This window comes from Saccostrea echinata, unplaced genomic scaffold (genome assembly GCF_033153115.1).
Source record: "Saccostrea echinata isolate AGI-Se365-2 ecotype Australia unplaced genomic scaffold, CSIRO_AGI_Sech_v1 ptg000052l, whole genome shotgun sequence".
NCBI classification, from domain to species: Eukaryota; Metazoa; Mollusca; class Bivalvia; order Ostreida; family Ostreidae; genus Saccostrea; species Saccostrea echinata.
The window spans coordinates 16,701,165-16,721,874 of NW_026889801.1; the positions used below are offsets into that span (position 1 = coordinate 16,701,165).

The window sequence follows — 20,710 nt, forward strand, 5'->3', positions numbered from 1 at the left end:
AAGTCATGATATGTATATTCCAATCCATAAAATGGCACAGCCTTGTAGAAAAACAGTTCCTTTCTAAAAGATGAAGTTTTTCTCAGATTTTGTATAAAAACTTCACTAATAAAAGGCTAAAAATCACAACTATTGGACTGTACATCACATGATTGCCTGAATTGCACTTGTTTCCCTTGCAGAAGCAGTAGTTTACGGCTCGCTGATAGGTGGTGATAAATTTTTTACAACCAATGTAGTCTGTGACTGGCTGCAAATCTGAAAAGAGATACCAAAATCCCTAAAAATACTGTTTAACAGTCACACTTTACAAGATTACATTAATTTTATACAAGTCTGATACAAGTCTGATAATACAATACATTACACTGAACATTATTGGTACTATATTTTTCAGATTGGTTTTTCATTTTCTCCTCTGTTCTTTGCATTATTAATATGTAATATTTCAAAAATATACCCCCTTATTCTTTATCATTCACATCTTTCTTATCTTATTTTGCAATTTTTTGTGTCATGGCTATACAGTGAATTTCTCTTACACAAAAAGGTCACTCAGACAAAAGATAAACCACTCAATGAAATGATAATAACCTGTTCCTAAGCTTTGTAGCACTCTGTAATACTCAATCTGGGAGTAACACTTTCTTCTGGCAACTTGGTATTCTGCAAAATAAAATGAACAATTACTGAAAAAAAAACATTTCAATTCTATTTTAATGACTATGCAGATAATGAAGTTTGCATTTATAATACCAAAATTTATAATAAAAGAAGTTAACTATGAAGCACCTTATTTTCTATTATTTTCCTTTGATTTTTAATGCAGAAGTACACATAAATTATAAAATCATCATCAGAGAATGAAATGTTACACAACATTTTTAAAGCTATGTACATGTAGGAATGAAAATGTCAACCACCACATGTGTTTTTTGCTGCAATCTCCAAATTTATTATAACAAATTCAAAATATTTGTCAACCAGTGCATGTGTTTTTTTGCCTGCAAAGTCCAAATGTATCATAACAAATTCAAAATATTTAGGTTTACTTTTAACGTGACATGGGGAATGGGGACATAACTCTTACATTCATAAAATTGCCTCATTTTTGTAACTGACTAACATATGTTTCTGCATCTCATTCAATTACCAGAATCAAAGATATTATCTCTCATATATGTGACCACCTGGTCTTCAAGTCTTGAAAAAGCAGTTAAATGACCCAACTCATTCTGAATTCAGATAAATCTGCCCTGAAGGCAATAATTTATTGTTTATATACACATGTACAAATGAATCCCCTTCTGGAATACCCATTAAAACCTACCATCGTCCCACTCCTTGGAGCAGACATGACATCCTGTCTCCGTACCCACACCAGAGTCCTCAGGTTTAAATGGTTCTACGTTACAGTAACTACAGGAGTAGCAGGTCAGACCATTCGTTTCCTTGTCGTAATCGTTCCCACTGCCCGGACCCTGTCCCCCAGGGATCACAATCTGTTCATCCCAGTTATTCTGGAACTCGTTGAACGAGCCATCACTCCAACCTTTGAAGGGAATTTATAAAATGGAGTATTTCTTCAAACGATCTTTCTCTAATTTGATAGTAGAATTTATCTTTCTCGAAAGATTCTAAGCAGTTTTAGCATTATTTTTCCTTAAAGATTGGCCTATTCCAATTTTTCTTGTCTTTTCTTGCAAGAGCAAGCAATTTTAATAGTTGAAATTTTTTTAAATAGAAACATGTCCTTTTATGTTCAACATACCACCAGGATTACTGCCATCTGGATACAGGTTCCCTGGATTAGAGTAAGGAATCTGCCTGATTCGGAGCGTGAATCCAATTTTGCTATCTTTTTTATTGTCAGTAACAAACTGTACAGTCAGTTCATTCTGTGTAGTTTTGAAGGATCTCAGATTGGGGAAATCTGCGGAGGATCGGATTTTCCCACACAAACCTCCAGGGGGAAATCCAGGGATCAGTCTGGCATTGTCAACACGAGGCCCTGCAAAGGGGCGAAGTTCCACATAAATTTGAAATTGCAAATAAATATTTGTTTGTATACTCAATGTTTGCATTCATAATGAGAAAATTTTCTCAATTATCAAATATCATTACCACATTTTTCTATAAAAATTGTTCAAACTTGTAGTATTGTGGATGCCAATTTGAGTACACAAACATTTTTATTCAGCTTTAATTAGACAGTTTTAAAATCTAAAAGACCAAGGCATATGTATACATTTAGGTCCTGATCTTTTTGTATACAAATTTAGCAACCCCATTGAGCAATGTAGAAAAAATAAAAGATGTCCAGGACAGTTTCTGAAGTCCGAGTTGGATTGAGAAACTGAATATGAGTTATATGTCACCTTTATATATATAAAATAGGGATGTCAACGAATTTTCGAACATTCGAATATTCATTCGATGAGTTGATATTCGAATATGAATTTAAGATTCGAATATTCTGTGTTTTTTCAGATTTCATAAAAAAGAAGTACTGTGATTAATAAATTTTGATTAGAACAGTGCTGGATTTATCCCTGTTTAATTTACTAGCGATCAATTTTGATCGCCTGATTTCTTTCACTACTTTCTTGTCATATATATCTACAAAATTATTTTGTTTTGAGTAAGGTATTAAAGAATTATACAACAATGCTTTATGTATAATAACAAAACGTACTTTCCTAGTTTTTATTAAATAAATACAATCGGATCTAGAATCGAGGACAAAAAATGAAAACCTTCTTAGAATGTCTAAAAGACCTGAATAGTAAACTTATCAAAATAAATTTAATTGATCATTGAATGATTGTCCGATAGAATTAGTCTGTAATTAATATTGTAGTGGGGCTCAATTTCAGAATAAATGTGTAAATTACTTGATTATCTTGGGTTGTACATAATCTTGAATTTTATATTCATTATCGGGAAATTAGTTACATGTAATTACCTAGGAAAATTGTCTATGGTAATATTTGTTTATATTTTAAAAACATTGTAGCAAAGATTATAATCATATCTCTTATTAGGTTGATAATTGTAATTAATTACATGTATTGAAATCTGAACAGTATACAACTATCCTTGGTAAGGCGACTGGTTCCTTGGAGCTACTATAAATACACATGTATCATTTGTTAAAATTATACTTTTCTACATTTAAATCAATCATTTATTTCAAACATTGACAAATATCAAATGGAATTCCTTATTGTACATATACAAAAGTCTTTGTACAATTTTACTTCCAATATAAGAATAACTACGCTAAACCTTTCATGAGAGTAGCATGATGTGTATTTAAAATAAACCAGATTTTTATTTATTTTATCGAATATTTGAATATATTCGAATACTTTCATTGAATATTCGAATATTAATCATTGACAAAATTGACATCCCTAATATAAAACAAACCATTAAAAAGTTTCAGAAAATCTTTGCAGTAGGATGGAATGCCATCTTCATTAACAGGACCATGGTTGGCATCAATGTCAAGAACATCTAAAGCAACTGTTATCTGATGCTCAGGCTTGGCCTTTATGGATACAATACAGTTCCTTGAGTCCTGTAAATAATGAACGATTAAGCTATTACCATGTCAATAGAAGTTATCCACACAAATAACAAATATTAAATTGAAATGATATACTTGTTTATTTTTATCTTAATGGTACACATTTACAGTAACTATTAAAATTAATTTGTTCAATGTTGAAAGATCCAACTGAGAAGTGCATAAAAATTGTTTTCTGTAAACTTAGCTACACTAAAAGTGTTGAATGCAAGGCACAATATATAAATTCAGTTTCCTAGACTCACTACCCTTACTTATGCCTTTGTATGCCTTCTGGGCCCAAAATTGGAAATAAATACATTACTTACTTACTTCCCTTTGAATGGTCAATCAGAGAACCCCCCCCCCCCCCCTACTATTTGCCATCCTTATTTTTTTTTTTTAATTATGTCCAACAACCCACATTTTTCAAGGTGAGTAGGTAGAAAGGTATTCTTTTTAACTATCTTACACATTGATAATTGTCATAAAACGTAGGACTGCTAGACAGATTTAATATCTATTACTATAAAAACTTTCAGTCTAAATGCATCTTAGAGAAATGGTAAACCTTAACTTTAGAAATGGTACAGACAATGTGTATCCCTGCAAACAATAAATTTGAAGTGCTAAAAAAATTCATAAGGGGGGATGACTTTTACAGGCCAATCAGATCATCAGATAAATCATTTTTTATTGTTTACCTTATTTTTCTTTTCTTTACCATATAACAATTGCCAAGGTTAATTTTTGTAATTTACAGGTATTGTTGACATTGTCAGTTTATTGTATGAACTAACCCATCTTAGGCCAAACAGAAAAATTAAATTAATTGTTTTTATACAGAGAACTGTAAAAAATAAACACTGAAAACTTGCAAAGGACAAACGAAAGTGTTTGTAAAATCAGTTTTTCTTTCTAAATTAGCAACAAAGGGACAAACTTTTTGTTTGAAATGAATTCATTTTACTCATTTCTTAAATACTAGCATGAATCTACAGAGAAGTGTAAATACATCATCAATTGTTTAGAGGGGATGTGGCATATCCTGCAAGTTGCCAGTGGAACAGTGGGTAGAGCATTTCTTTCTAAAGTTGTGAAGTACAGGAAGTAAGGAGTTTATCTTAATGTCACAGATTTGAATCTCTCTATGGAACACAAAAATTAGTACTTCTGATGAAAACTATAAACCAAGACCCTGTCACAGTAGGAGCCGGCACAAAAAAAGATATCTCACTGCTCAATTAACAGGTCCAGCACAATCTCTTGATTTAGCTATATAGCTTGAAATAGCTATATAGCTTTATTAAGCTATTCAAAATAGTTTGATAAAGCTATTTATATGCAGTTTTTCACAAAAATGTTTTATGTTAGAAATAGACAAAAAGTCGCATGTATTTGACTATTCATGTATTTACTTTGGGCTATCAAGACAACAAGCAAAATCAAAGATAGTTCTAACATTGCAGCATTTGAATACTTTTTAGCAAAAGATGAATTTCCATTGTTTGGGTAACTGTTCACTACCTTGTGTGCATTGAGGCGTGGATAAGTATGATTACTTCTCATTGTACTGAATTATGACCAATCAATTATCTTGTTGACTGTAATTGGCCTCCTTTATAATTTCATTGAAAAAGTAACTGTATCAATTGCTTTATATAGCCCCAGAAACTTCGAGTACAAAGTCTCTTAAGGTCAAGATCTAGTAAATGATTTTAGACTGCCTTTTTGATGCTAGATCCATTATGATGTCATAATCAAATTAAACTTTCTTTTTCCCGTACTTTACAGCTGTAAATGAATTATGTATTTCATTTCATTTCATTTTATTCAGGTAAAATTATCACAGAATGTCATGATAACACACAATTAAAACATTACAGATTAGCCCACTAATAGAAAAAAAAAAAAAACAGACATTATCTCAGCACTATGCTACTTAATAAAGATCTAATTGAGCATATACATGTATTATTATATAAATTACATGACATACAGATGATAGGTATTACCTAAGGATATCCCATAAAAGCCTTTATAAAAAAGCTTATTTCCAATGGGGTCCTTAAATTACAAATACGTTAGTAACAAAAATATTACATTAATAATGGAATTTAGGCAGGGTACTTAAATGAATATAGCATAATGCTTTGAAAAATGACATGTTTCTCATTACACATTTTCCTTAAAAATTATCACAATAATGCTTATAAAACTAAAATAAAATTAAATAGAAATAAAATTAGACAAGCCTTCACGTAGTATCACTAGCATTTTTAGATAAAAAAGATCTTACAGCTTTCTTAAATTTTTGTTTAGTACTCATCTCCTTGATGAAAATAAAGTACTTTTCTGGAATTCAATTTGAAATCATGTGAAAAGTAATCCCGAAACCTATATTCAATTTAATATTATTTTAAAGAAGAGGCTAAGAACATACAAAATACCATTTTCTGGGAGACTGTAGGCAATCTGGACACATTTAATTTGTCTGATATGGAAAAAACTACCATATTCATGACTGATTTTCTTAATTTTTCATTGAAAATGAAAGTTTAAGATATGATTTTTCGTCTTGTTTACCTACAAATTATGCCCCAAAACACCTTATTTGACCAAGCTATACTTATAAAGCTTCATTAAAGGAATTTATTTCTCAAATTTGAGAAATCTGTAGGCTCCTTTTATTTACTAGATCTTGACCTTAAGGAGACGCAATTTGGTGACTGATTTAAACATACATTATTTTCAGAAGAGTTCAAGGTTGAACATTATCACTGCACCAAGGTGCAACTTTTTGTGCATGCTGAGATAATAACACATTTAAGAAAAAGCTGTGATAAAATAGCTAATTCAAGCTATTCTGAATAGCTTAATAAAGCTATATAGCTAAATCAAGCTATATAGCTAAATCAAGACATTGTGCCAGACCTGATTAACAGCTGATTAATGGCCATACATGTAAGTTCTGATTACAGGTCTAAATTAGCAGCTCTCCATCGGCAATTGATGGTGTCCCAAATTCCCAGTATGAATGAAATATTCTTGAAGTGATATAAAGCAAACAAATACTTATCCTGTATCATACCTGGTAAAAATTATAGGACTGTGACCTAACATCCTCATATCCATCTATGCTGTTTTGAAAGTTGTATTTGGTTCGATAGTACGCTGGATTTCTACAATACTCTTCATAGCAGACAGAACAAAACTCATCTGTTTGTAAAATGATGTCTCCTAAAAAGGCATAAATGATAAATATGATAAAGTCCATGCAAGTGAAGAACCCCTGTCCCCCACATAAAAATAGATCGTTAAAACTAATGATTCCTTTTAAAATATTTTAATCTATTAAATACTCTGGAAAAGAGCAATCTATATGAGTTAAAAATGTAAACTTTAATGAGTCTTACCTGCTATAAATGATATTTTTAAGAACATAAACAAAACAAATTTCTCCATCTTGAAATCATTTCCGGAAATAATTGTTGGACTCGTTCATAAAATGCTTCGAGTACCAGTTCTCGTTCACAGTCATTTTGACGCTTTAATAACAAAGTAAACATGGCCACTGTCGAGTCCATGGTTGTTGAAGAGCAACGAGAGCCGGAAAAGCCGGTTGATAGAGAAAAGGTAACCTTATAAGTGTGTCTTTGTGTTTCTCAGTGTGTTTGTGTGTTTTTCAATATAGCCTGCATTTCTCTTTTTTATAGAAAAAAAGGCAAATGCTCTGCTACTCGTGCAAGAGTTCTGGTCATGTCAACTCGATACAGTTTATTATTCATTAAAGCTACATCTGCAAAACATGAATTGATACGTATACTGCAGTTAAGCTACATTTTTTTTAGCTTCATCAGGTCTGGTACAATCACTAGATTAAGCTACGTAGCTTGAATTACCTACATAGCTTTATTTACCTACCTGAAATAGCTTTATTTAGCTACTAAATCAAACATATTTCTTAAATTAGCATTTATCCCAGAAAGTGCAGAAATTGCACTTTGATGCAGTGATAATTTTCAACTTTGAACTCATCTGAAAACAGTTCATGAAAAAATCACTCTTGGAGATGTGTCTTTCTCTGCACAATTGCAATCAAAGTTCTAAAAGTTTTGGGGCTATATACAACAGTTAATTTGTGACCTAACAGTTACTTCTTGAGTGAAATAACAAAGAAAACCAGTTTTGGTTAACATGAGCACAATGTGAAGTAATCATACTTATCCACGCCTCATCGCACATAAGGCAGTGGACAGTTTCTCAAACAATGAAAATACATATTTTCCTTTAAAGTGTTCAAACTATCTCTGCGTTAGATTGCTTTTTAAATAATACCTACATGTAGAATAAATATCAGTAGACTTTTACTTGTGACTTTTTGTCTTTTTAAAATAAAAAGCAAAATTGTGAAAAGTTGCATTGAAATAGCTAAATAAAGCTACCTGAGGTAGATAAATAAAGCTACAGTAGGTAATTTTAGCTACGTAGCTAAATGTACTGATTGTACTGGACCTGTTCATATAACTACAGTATAGAACAGATATGTGAGTTAAAGTGGTTAGTTAAATAAAACAAGTTGGGGAAATTACCCAGACAGATTACAATATCCCAACTACAGGTAGGTTATCTGGTTTTAATCATCATACAGAAGAATCTAACCCTGTTTGTATAGACTTGTGAAAAATGGGGTAAACTAATGATGGATGAATGGAATATTCTATCGTTAAAAATGATAATGTACTAGGGATCCGATGAGGGCCTGTCCTGAGACACAGTTAGATTTTTCTAACTAATGAATTTGACACCGCTCTTTTCGTGCTTTTATTGTAGGGTAAATTATATTCTGTAGTTTTTCCATGTAGGATTAATTTACGCTATGAGTGCCGATACAAAGAATGAATCCTCATAACACTGCTTTCTCGCCCCTTTTTAAATGCATAATTTTACCTTTTCAAATTAGAACATTGTTATATTATAGCTAAAGTCTTCAAGCATAATCTGTATAGATACTCATAAAAGATTTTTTGGGGAAAGAGACTTTCAATATATACATTATATCGATTAAATAAAATCGCATACTTCACTGTAAAATCCCGGTTTCGCCATTACAGTTATGCAGGTCGTTGTATTATTTAAATGAGAAGGTGGAGCGTCTATCAAGCGTGCGATTAGTATGAATGAATACATTAGCGTGTGTTCGAGGTGTACTAAGTTTTATGATTAACTGACACCTAAAAAGCCTTTTTTTCATGCTAGAGACAGACAAAATGTAAGCATACATTTTTTTAATTTGGCTGGCTTAACTTTGATTTCTTTTCTGCTTAACTTACGAGTCGTATTTGAAATGATTTACTAGAAATTCATTAAATTATTTATACATTGAATACACAATGGACTTTGGAAACAGAACGAAGGATACACTATTTTTCATACTTCAAAGAAACCTTTTTTTTGAAAAAGAGATAATTAATCCATATAAGCTTATTACATAATTTGAAATTTTTTCATACATATGTAGATTTTTGCAAAATCCGAGTGCTACAACAAATACACGTAGGCGGTTGAATTATGATATAAAACTACACTCGGTGTATAAAAAATAGATAGTTAAGAAAGTGAAAATTTAAACGTCAGTATCATCGCTGGTGGGTAAAAAAAACAGTGTCAGTGTACTTTGTACAGTCCAAATTGCATTGTTTCCAAAAAAAAAAAAAAAAAAAAAAAAAAAAAATGTTTATTCATGCCAGACCAGTTAATATGATCTTCCTCATTTAGGAATTCATTAATTGCCGAAATCCACTCCTGTACTTTTTGATTTTAACAAACTTTCTCCCTGTAGTAAGATAAATAATAAATCACTCCGAGGTAATTTTAACGCCCTTTTTCATTCGACCGATTTTTTTTTTACTAATATCGTTGATCGGACATGTGAAAGGGTCATACAAATGCATGTTCTTGCTTTTAAACATTATGCTTTTAAAATACCTGCGAACATGGACTTTTTTAAATGATCTGCAACAAAAAAAAATTGTAAAATTTTGTGCCGATGTAAAAAGTTATAACATTTGCTTCAGAAGAAACCTGAAGCTTCCTTCTATTCAAATTAGGGGTGCTTTTTTGTGCAAATGTATTCAGTGACTTTTCATCCGATACACAGGTTTTTTGAGCGCTCCGTACTTTAATTTCTTTCCATGAAGGTTTCTTCTATTGGAAGTATGCATTTGTGCACTTGTAACTAACAAACTATTTTTCTAAAGGTATGATGAATTGGTGTTTTTCAAATAACGGACTATAAAATTAATGACAGTTTTAACTGAAAAAAAATCTTTCATATCTTCCAAGTCAATGAACGGAGCACTGATGTATATTTAGGAACAAGGGCAAATGTATAATATACATGTATACCCACAGTAATTTAAATTTTAGAATTCTGTATTTATGAGACACAAGCAGTAAGTGCAAGCTACAGGACTTCAATATAAATTGATAGATACCGAAAAAAAATCAAACAAAATCGACTGAAAATCTTAACACATCTTAATCATAAAAAAAAAATTCTCCCAAAATTTTAATTACCCATTTGAAAAATGATTTGACCATCGATGGCTCGCAGACACTAGACACAATGTCGCATAGGTGTGCTCAAAACGCGAAAGTGAATAGATTTGAGTCACGTGTTCAGTGCTTTGTTATTCATGAGGTCAAAGACGGGTTGAAATTTGTAAACAAGGTGTCTTTACTATAGAGACAAGTACCCGTGATTTTGCACCTTTTTTGAAAATAACAAATGAGCGCAAGACTGTTTCAATTTCTTTCATGAATGTAAATGACTAGTATAACGCTTTACATTGACCGTATTTACGACAACTTGAAACATCCATGCGCTCATATACAAAATGGGCTTGCAAAATGGGGGTGTGGCCTAAAGTCTATGAGAAATCGATGTAAACAACATACCCCTGCTATATTAATCACATAAATGCCTAATTACAGCGCAAGGAGGTAAAAATTGAAATTGAAATTAATAAACTACAATGTTTGATGGAAAGATTGAGGCAAAAATATGTAGAAAAATTTTGATTTAATTTTTTGTAATTTATCGGGGGGCCAAATTTGGACATTTAAACGATTCATCCTTTTCCAAAGAAATCAGTCACACTGCACTTAAAGTTCACTGAAGACATAAAACAGTAATCCATGGAATCAAGTTGTATTTTTTCAACCTGTGGTTTGAACTGAAAGTTTGATTCCATGAAATTATGATCCTTTGGAAAAAACACAGTAGTAGTTTGCAGATAATAAGTTATTATATATTAATATGGTGATTAGTTAACTTAGCGAAACTCTTTCATAGTGGAGATAGGAAATGTCCGTAAGCAAGGGACAATGTGCTGTTGAATGCATCGCAAAATCTATCACTTTTTAAGAACACATCATGCACATAAGAAGTGCTGGTGAAATATCTCCAAACATTCCTTGAACCATTGTTAACAGAACTTAAGAGGAGCTAGTCCTCTTGTGTTAAATTATTATTCATTTGATACTTTCTTATATATATTCTTTCTTTTAAGATACTGTAACACATTTATATGATTTTTGGGAGGAAGAATTGACATTAGCCCCTGGTGCAAGGAAAGTCAGACCAAACAAAGTGCCATGTATGGGCAAAAACTAGATTCCTTCTTGATTGAAAATGGTTACTATTTAAATGATGTACGATTTTTAAAAATATATATTGTTAATATTTGAAAGAAAAAAAAATGAAAAAAAAATAAATAAATGTGTGATCTTTTGTGATTTCAGACCTGTCCCCTTCTCCTAAGAGTCTTCAGCAATCTAGGACGACATAATCCAATGAGTGACTACCACAGGGGACAGACCCCAGCTAATGAACTTCAGATCTACACATGGTAAGTCACCAGTGACTTATGATCAAGATGAAACTATAAGGGTTTGATTTTTGATATGTGTCCTGCACTGAAACAATTCAGAATATAAAGTTACAATATGCTGCCTTGATCCTCTTACAACCCCTCTTCCATTGGTTCAGGTGGAGGACAGAGAATTATGTTTGTGCGTTGATAATCAACAATTTTTGAACAGTTATTATTATGCATAGGAGGTGAATCAATATGTTTTTGTTCTAGAAAAAAGGATATAATCAAGATGAAACTATAAGGGTTTGATTTTTGATATGTGTTTTGCACTGTTGACACTGAGTATTCTTCCACTAGTACTAATAAGATTAAAAAGACGACAAAAAAACCTTTCATCATCAAGACCAACATGTTTTATTCTCAGGAACACACATGATGCATCCAAACAAATTTATAATTACATTCCAAAAAATGCATGATGTTTTGTGTTGTAGATTTACTTGATAATTACATGTATACCTATGAACAAACAACTTCTGTAATAGAAGTTGGAATTAATTAAAGTACATATGTAATCATTTCTGTTTAAATATGTCAAGAGATCATTTACAGGTGTACATTTAATATCAGTCCTTTAATTCTGTTATATGAGAAAAAGAACTGTAATTCAACAATACAATCAAAGAAAATATTCAGTAAGCGTGTGTTTTATAGCAGTTAGGTAAATTGGTAAACTTAACTTTGAAAAAGGAATTAAAAATTTAGGGTATTTGTTTGGATAATATCTAGAAAAATGTTTTGTATTAAGATGTTGAAGCACACACACACACACACACACACACACACAATGAATGTAGATCATTTCCTAGAGAAAATGTTTTTGTTAACTGGTACATGTATGTATATTGTTAGCTGAACCCAAGTACATGTGTATTTACTACATTTAGAATATTATTAGCAATCCTTCTAATATATTTTTTTTTATATAAATAAATATATTTACTAATATATAAAATATAGATTTTAATACATAGGTATAAATCCTAGATTCAACACAATGAATGACAGATATCAAAAAAATTTTTATCTATGCCTTACTGAAAAAGCAACATTTACAAAGGAAAAAATTAATTCACTCCTCATGTTTGTTTTATGAAAACAGGCTAGATGCAACACTTAAGGAGCTGACAAGTCTGGTCAAGGAGGTAAACCCAGAGGCTAGGAGAAAAGGAACATTCTTTGATTTTGCCATTGTGTATCCTGATCCCAGGGCACCAGTTTATAGACTGCGGGAGATCGGTACCACCTGTGCTGGTCACCGCGGCCAAGATGATGGAATAAGCCTCGCCAGCAAAAAGTTTGTTATCGGAGATTTCCTCGACATTGCCATCACACCACCCAGAAATGACAGGCCAAATCCAAGGAGGAACAGACCGCCATATTGAGTGGATGACATTTTGTAAAAGAGTGAATCTTTGTGAAAGAATGTTTTTTTTACCTGATAGTCATGCTAAGTCTGTGCTTGTGAAATACTTGTATGGAGCATATGTATGAAATTTCAAAGTACTTTTAATTTTTTTTCCATTATTCACAATCTCATGAGAAATGTGTTCATTTCAACCATCATTATAGATACAAAAACTGCAGCAATTCCAGGAGATAAAGATTATCTCTCTTTTGAAATAAAGCATAAAATCAAATATTGATTAAACTTTTACTTTGTCGTAATTTTTTTCCAGTACATTCTAGACTTCATCTAAAGAATGTCTGATTGCCTAGTTATATGAATATAACTATTATAAGTGACTCTGGGTCTACAGGTGTGTGAATATCAGTCAACATATTGGTTCTTGATTAGTTCATTGGTTAGAGAGCATTGGCATGGTAAGCCAGAGGCCCTGGGTTCGAGTCCCATTTGAGACTTGATTTTTTACCAGTGACATTTGGCACTAACATACAAAACCCACTAATTCCCCTAGAAATAGGCCTCACAGGAATTCCTTAAGGTCAAGATCTAGTAAATGAAAGGTGCCTACAGATTTCTCAAATTTGAGAAATAAATTCCTTTAATGATGCTTTATAATTTTAGCTTGATCAAAGAAGTTGTTTCGGGGCATGATTTGTAGGTAAATAAGACGAAAAATCATATTTTAAACTGTCATTTTCAATGAAAAATTAAGAAAACCTGACATGAATACGGGAGTTTTTTCCAAATCAGACAAATGAAATGTATCCAGATTGCCTACAGTCTCTCAGAAAACGGTAATTTGTATCTTCTTGGCCTCTTCTTTAAAATAATATTAAATTGAATATAGGTATTGGGATTACTTTTCACATGATTTCAAATTGGATTCCATGAAAATACTTTATTTTCTACATAATTTTATTAGAGGCGTAAAGTACGGGAAAAAGAAAGTTGAAAATGATTATGACGTCATAATGAATCTAGTACCAAAAAGTTAGTCTGAACTCATTTACTAGATCTTGACCTTAAGAGACTTTGAAATTTACACCTTCGCTCAACAAACTTTGCCAAGAAAAGAAGATATATTAAAGAAGTCAAGATAAAATTTACACAGTTTTTTGCCAGAAAATCGCATATTTTGACCAATATTTCAAAATTTACATCACTGACCCTAACTTTTTCTTTCATTATTTTAAACTACTCGATACTACTGACCGATCAGCACTTCAGTCGTAAAAAGTTTGATACAAGAAAATATTCTATTGCCTATTTAGATTTTTGATACCCTAAATATGAGACTTTTTAAGTGCAAAAAGGTCCCACAATAATTTACGCGCATTAATTTGCATGATTTGTTCAATGATAAATATTATTCAAACTATTTTACGTAAAATAAGATTATGTTTATTGCCATGGTTACATCTGATAAAATGTGATAACGGTTAAAGTGATTAACAAAAGAGTTACAATTTAAGTGCAAAAAGGTCAACTTAATTGTACCGTAGCTCAGTTATATGCACACTGACCCCCCCATTTTCTCTGCGATTTTGAGTCATACTATACAAGTACTTATCCAAAATATACTTCTCAAAAAATCCTTGATATAACAAATTTCACGAGTGACATACCTTAACTCATAAAATTCGCGGACAAATTTCTCATACAGGGGGAATATGTCACCGGGTTTCAAGGTGTGTGAATATCGGTCAATATATATAGGGTCTCAATTAGCTCATTGGTTAGAGCGTTGGCATGGTGTGCCAGAGGCCCTGGGTTCCAGTCCCGTTTGCGAACTTCATTTTTCACAACCTGTGACATATAGTCAGAACAGCATTAAATCACACTTTTCAAATATCATAAAATCCATTTTATCTTTGAAAAATACCCATGTATGTTAAAAAGACAACCATTTCCAGAAGTAATTACATGTATAGCATGTCTATTATTTGTTTAAACTTTTTTTAATTAAACAAAAATATGGAAGTTACACAATTTTGTAATTCTTAAGTTTAATTATGGCTCCGAATTTTAAATATGTGCCCGTATAGAGCAGTTAATGGAAAAGATATAAATCTTATTGTTATTAATAGACAATCAAATTAAAGTGCTAGTTCTAATTAGGTCTTTCCACCTTTCTGTGGAAAGACCTATTGAAATTGTTCTGTTTATTATTTGCTCAACAACATTCGAACTTATGCATGTTATGTATACATCGATGACATCATGATCTACAATACTTGCTGTAATACAGACGGTATACATATGTAGGTAACATACTAGTAATTTGGATTAAAAAAAAATTTTTTTGCGTCGCTAATTTCGTAAAGTAAGCAACAAAAGCAGCCTTGTAGTAAAAGGTGCATTTCATTATTCACAAAAGAAAAAAAAGTTATTCAAATGTAACTTTAAATCTTGATCAACAGTTTTTACAACTGATCATCTATATACTTATTTAATGAACAAAGACAACATGAAAGAAAGATTTGCAGCAGTGGGGCTCCTATGCAAGAAATAAGAAATGCTGAAAATTATACATACATATATATATATATATATATATATATATATATATATATATATATATATATATATATATATATATATATATATATGTATGTATGTATGTATACATGTACATTTATCATAGAAAATGTGCATCGTTGATGAATCGTGTTGATGGGCGATTTGTTAATCGTTTTTCAGAATCATAAGATGCAAGGATTCTATTAATTATATTTTTTTGCATGAGCAAAATGTGATTGTAAGCGTGTGAATTCTACACAGGGAATGAAATATTTCCTCTTTTAAAAGGCCACATATAGCGCTTTTTCGATATAAATACATATATTTTTTCTGCAGGTATACGAGGCCTGTATGCTCCTTTGGGTCATTTACAAGAAAAGACGGTAGAAATTTAAGCTGTTACATTTTTCATCCTGAAACTCTTATTTACGTTGACGCCATTAAATCTAGCTTGTAAGCGAGTCTGACCTGATGCGTTATTACTTCCAGGGATTTATCAGTATCTTCTCAGGGGCCGAAATTCGGCCCCATTCCCAATCGAAAATATGTTCAATTTTTCCCATTTTGGCAGTATTTTTTTCCCAATTGGTGAACAAGGCTTTTATATTTAATTAACTTGGAAAAAAACTAAGTAAAATTGTCATGCATGTAATTTTCCTCTGTTTAACTCATTTAGCAAAGTTACAGTCATAACCCATGTTTTAAAAACACTGGAAAACATCGCCGACTATATTAATCCGAATTTCTTCCGTTTTTCTGAAAACGGTGATATTGTGTGATAATATGGATTTATTAAGTTATTTCCACCTACTTAAATTGATCTATGAGTAGGCATTATTTCAGATGGAAAAATATATTTTCAATGCATTTTTACATATTAAAATGAAACTTAGTTTTTTTTTTTTTAGGAGGTTTACATATATATTCTCCAGAAACAGATTCTAGTGACCTAAATTGGAATCCCATACACACATGTACTACCCCAAGTTGTATAAATACTTTATACTCATTGAAATCATATTTAGTTTTATTAGTCTATTATTCATGATGAAGTTGGATCATATAACATTTAATTGTCTGTTTGGTTGGCCAAATTAGAGTTCATGCTGAAATGTTAAATGAATTACATCTGAATACCTGATGTAAGCAAGATTTTTTATTTTTCCCAATTTCATCTACATGTAATAGCCGATAATATTTTCCCAATTCCCCAAAAATGGCATTTCCCAAAATAGGCTGATAAATCCCTGACGTCGACTTTAGATTGAAACTGCAGAGGAACAGGTGTATTACCTACCAAATCAATAACTCACAAGGTGTGCTTTATACATTAGAAAATATTAGTTGAGAAAAATACTGTTGAGTACTCTATTTACAAAAAGACAAATGTCTTTCTTGATTCAGATCTTTGAATGTAGAAATCACTAATTAGAAAATAGCAACAATATAAAATTCATCATTTACCATGAAATTAGTCTACATTATACATGTACTTATCTAATGTGATTTGGTGAATGAACACAAAATGCAATCTTTATCCGAATACTAATACTTACATGTAAATTATGATGTGTTCGTAAATATGTGTATAACAATGAATACCGATATATCTGATACTGTATCTATAGCAATGACGTATGCTGCCGATTTTGGACTTTGGATCGGTGGAAACAACATCGATAGGCCTACCGAGCACAAGTTTGTCTGCATCGGATCTGAGAACCCTGTTCCTTTTAATTATACAAACAAACTGGCACCAAGGTCAAGCCAACAATATGAATGGAGACCAGGATTGTGTTATTCTTCTGTACTGAACAAATAACAACCACTATATGAATGGGGAGATGTTGGCAGTGGTGAGAAGCATTCATATATATCTGCGAGATGACCTATGACGTCAGTCAAGCGCCAAGTCATCAATATCCAAACACATGCAGTAATTGGTTAAACCATGCAGAATGGACAATATATTCGACTGTCTAATTTTCAACATTAATTATCTTTCTAGATGCACATTAATCTATATTCTACGTCTTAATTGTAGGTTACATATAGGAAAGATTCATTTGTTTGCATGTAAATGCTCTTGTATGCAATAATTGTTGAATCATGTTTGATGATTACATATTCATTTCTTTAAAATGAAAATTAAATATGAATAAACCGATTTTTGAAGTTTTAAACAGTTTTATATAAATATTTTATCATAGGGGCGTTTTAGTCAAAATGTATATCGATGAATTAAAGATTTTGAAGGTTAGATTAATATCTTATTGATTAAAACAATATACAACGACTGACTTTCAAAAATAAAAATTTATATTTTAAAAGAAATATCTCAAAAACCCTTATAATTACAAAGATGGCTTCAATTTCTGTAAAAAGTGATTAAAAACGAAGAATTGCTAAGAATACTTCAACGTTCTGATATATTATCATTTATAACTACAGGTATAATAGTTAAAGAAATAACAGATAATATTAATACACAGAAGAATTAATATTGACCAGTGAACAAATCGGAGCTACACGTAGACAAATCAGTATGAAAAAATAACTTTGCCATAAAAATTAGAATGAAAAAAAAGTCAACATTCTACCCACAGACAGTTTATATTTGCAAACAAGGTCATTGTAACAACCATAGAATTTGTAAAATATTTCATATCAAGGTCAAGTGTTTTAATGCCTAATCTAAGCGTTATCAGTGAACTTGCATAGACTGTGATTTTTTTTTTTTCAAAAGGTGATATTTGCATGTTTTCTATGAAACCAAGTTTTGCACTTCAAGAAATTATCAATACTTCGATCATTTCCTGAGATCACAAATTTAACGCTTCCTTCATCTTATCGCGTTTGTTCTAATGTCGTGAATTCAGGAGTTGCATGATCACTTCGCGGGTTCGAATCCCCCTTCGGCACGTGGAGATCGGTCGATCCTTCGGATGAGACCGTATTAACCGACGCAAGTGTCGCAGTAGGTGCTGGAACGATAAAGATCCCTCACTGCTCAATGGCCCTAAGTGTCAATTAAGTATAGGTCTAAATTTGCAGCTCTCCATCGGCAAGTGGTGGCGTCTCCATATGAATGAAAAATTCTCAAGAGGGACGTTAAACAAACAAACATCTAATCGCTTGACAGAAGACGAGTATGGTCTTAAATATCAATTATCAAGCTCAAGCAACTGTGCTGCATCTAAAATTGTTATCTTCCTTATCAAATCAATAGAACAAACACATTACCTGTACAGTAAAGCGTGTCATTCGGTCGAGACTGTCTAGCAAATTGATGACTATCTTGTCCGATTGTTTCGGATACAAATTTCTAGTAATAAAAGGTCTTACTGTGAAGCATGGAGGAGGTATGGTATCCACCAGACATAAAAACTTGTCAGTCTCCAAAATTTTGCTGTGTAAAACATGACGAAGACTTATTAGATATTTTCTGCGAGGATTGTAAAGTGGTATTGTACTTGACATGTATAAAGGCAAATCACAGAGACCACAACTGGGACTTTATTAAGAAAATAGCTCACCGAATACATGGAAACATTGAATCGGAGTTTAAAGAAATTCGAGATCATCGCTTAAATGCACTCGAAAAAGATTTGAGCTCGGTTCATCAACTGGAGGAAAGAAATTCGGCAACCTTCAGAAGTCAAGAAGAAAAAATTCAAATTCAGTTTGATTTAATTGTTCAAACACTATCCAATGTTAGGGACAAATTATTGTACTGTTTAAAAAATCATTGGACGAAAAAGAATGAATTTCTGGTAAATATGAAGGGGCGTAAAAGGCAGAGAGAGATGATTGACAAAACAATGTCTTTCATAGAAGAGAGTAATCTGAGTGATTCCCATCTTGTTGAAACCTACACACAATTACAAAGCCTACTGAAATATGAAAAATACGAGTTTTCTGATAATGACTTTTCGATTCGTTTTCTTCCGGGAGAACTGGATGAGTGTTCTTTTGAGAAAATGATTGGGCATTTAAAGAACGTTGACGACTTCACATTTAATTCCATATCTAGTTTTAAACTGGGAGAATCTCAAATCGATTCAATTCATTCCTCAACGAAAATACAGCATGGCTTTATGAAGAGCAACAGTGCTTGCTTGTTGACAAGAAAGGAATACTACAGGACAATAGGCAAATGGACTGTGAATTTGGAGATTTTACAGTCTGCTCCAATGGTATTATTTATATTACAGACTTGGACTCTAAAAGCATCAGATTATTAACATCATCAGGTGAAGACAGACTCGTCTTAGAAACGGAACCTCTGATTTGCCGGTCTCTCGTCGTCAGACTGCTCATAACACTTTGTGAAGATGACGACCCTTACAACCCAGATAGCACGTGTAGACGATTGGTCAGAAGCATAACTTTAAGTGTAAGGAAGGTAAAAGAAATTGAATTCGATGCCAAATACAACAGACTATTTACATTTCCCACTAGAGTTATACAAAACAAAAACACAGATATATGCGTTATCGACATGAAAGAGTGTGATGTTGGAGAGGTTCACGTTTTATCCTCCAGTGGTGTGAGTAGATTTGGGTACCGTGGATGTGGTATTAACCAGAAGAATCCGTTTTGCCCGAGCGCATGTGTGTGTGATTCTGAGCACAATATTATAGTAACAGACATATACAACAGTCTTATCAATATTATTCACTCAGATGGAGAGCTTTTAAAAATTATTTACATGCAAGAGAATTTAGAACCTTCTTGCATGTCCATTTGTAAGGGAACTGCATGGATTGGAACCACAGGTGGTGAAGTAAAAGTTTACAGATACACTAAAACTCCGGAATCATCCGAATCACAGCTATAATTTCCGAATCAAACATTTATAACTTCAAAGTGTGACCAATTAGCTTGGTCACTTTGAAGAAGACCCTGATTTTGATCTAAAAATATGAAGATAACCTTTCAAATACACAGTGCATTTATTATGATATAATGTAAATTGAAAATTAAATCTGATAGAAAATATGTTTTACTGCATCATATGGTGGCATATTTCTGCCCTCTATACGCAAGTTATTTTTCCACAGATTATGTCAACATGCATGCAGCATAAATATGACAACATGCAAGATAAATACATTTATTATCAACTAGGAATTTGATATTTTTTTAAATTATCAAATATCGCCCAGATGTGACTTCCACCATGCCAGTCGCAACTTATTTATGTTAACATGCGAGATAAATATGTTGATATGCAACATATATATGACAACATGCAACTTAATTATATGT

General features: G+C 31.9%; 3 protein-coding genes across 4 annotated transcripts in view; 2 read left to right on the top strand and 1 right to left on the bottom strand.

The window, feature by feature from the left end:
* On the bottom strand, nucleotides 1–7,056 carry LOC133203925 (uncharacterized). The gene is made up of 7 exons (XM_061339720.1): nucleotides 6,988–7,056; nucleotides 6,663–6,811; nucleotides 3,433–3,583; nucleotides 1,772–2,011; nucleotides 1,331–1,552; nucleotides 595–666; nucleotides 1–258 (listed from the first exon to the last, which is right to left on the bottom strand). Exons 1-7 carry the CDS (start codon nucleotides 7,034–7,036, stop codon nucleotides 83–85), a joined length of 1,059 nt encoding a protein of 352 aa, XP_061195704.1. The 5' UTR covers nucleotides 7,037–7,056; the 3' UTR covers nucleotides 1–82.
* Nucleotides 7,057–7,099: 43 nt separating this feature from the next.
* Nucleotides 7,100–20,710, top strand: part of LOC133203926 (histone deacetylase complex subunit SAP18-like) — a 37,498-nt gene continuing 23,887 nt past the window's right edge. The window contains exons 1-3 of one of the 2 annotated variants that reach the window (XM_061339723.1): nucleotides 7,100–7,207; nucleotides 11,378–11,484; nucleotides 12,614–12,928. In XM_061339723.1, the coding sequence (XP_061195707.1) occupies nucleotides 7,139–7,207; nucleotides 11,378–11,484; nucleotides 12,614–12,896 (459 nt within the window). In that variant the 5' untranslated portion in view covers nucleotides 7,100–7,138 and the 3' untranslated portion in view covers nucleotides 12,897–12,928. Of the gene's footprint in view, nucleotides 7,208–11,377; nucleotides 11,485–12,613; nucleotides 13,152–20,710 lie in introns of those variants that run through there. The other variant, XM_061339721.1, reaches the window with a different exon arrangement.
* On the top strand, nucleotides 18,793–20,279 carry LOC133204003 (uncharacterized). Its single transcript, XM_061339792.1, has 2 exons — nucleotides 18,793–19,549; nucleotides 19,654–20,279. Exons 1-2 carry the CDS (start codon nucleotides 18,793–18,795, stop codon nucleotides 20,277–20,279), a joined length of 1,383 nt encoding a protein of 460 aa, XP_061195776.1.

Bases quoted from the DNA above. Each gene is read 5' to 3' on its own strand.
- LOC133203925 (XM_061339720.1), bottom strand. From the start codon at position 7,036: ATGGAGAAATTTGTTTTGTTTATGTTCTTAAAAATATCATTTATAGCA. The intron at 667-1,330 runs GTAGGTTTTAAT...TTTATTTTGCAG, and splicing joins CTCCAAGGAGTGGGACGATG to AATACCAAGTTGCCAGAAGA. The intron at 259-594 runs GTTATTATCATT...ATCTCTTTTCAG, and splicing joins GCTACAAAGCTTAGGAACAG to ATTTGCAGCCAGTCACAGAC.
- LOC133204003 (XM_061339792.1), top strand. From the start codon at position 18,793: ATGGAGGAGGTATGGTATCCACCAGACATAAAAACTTGTCAGTCTCCA. The intron at 19,550-19,653 runs GTGCTTGCTTGT...TTTATATTACAG, and splicing joins TGGCTTTATGAAGAGCAACA to ACTTGGACTCTAAAAGCATC.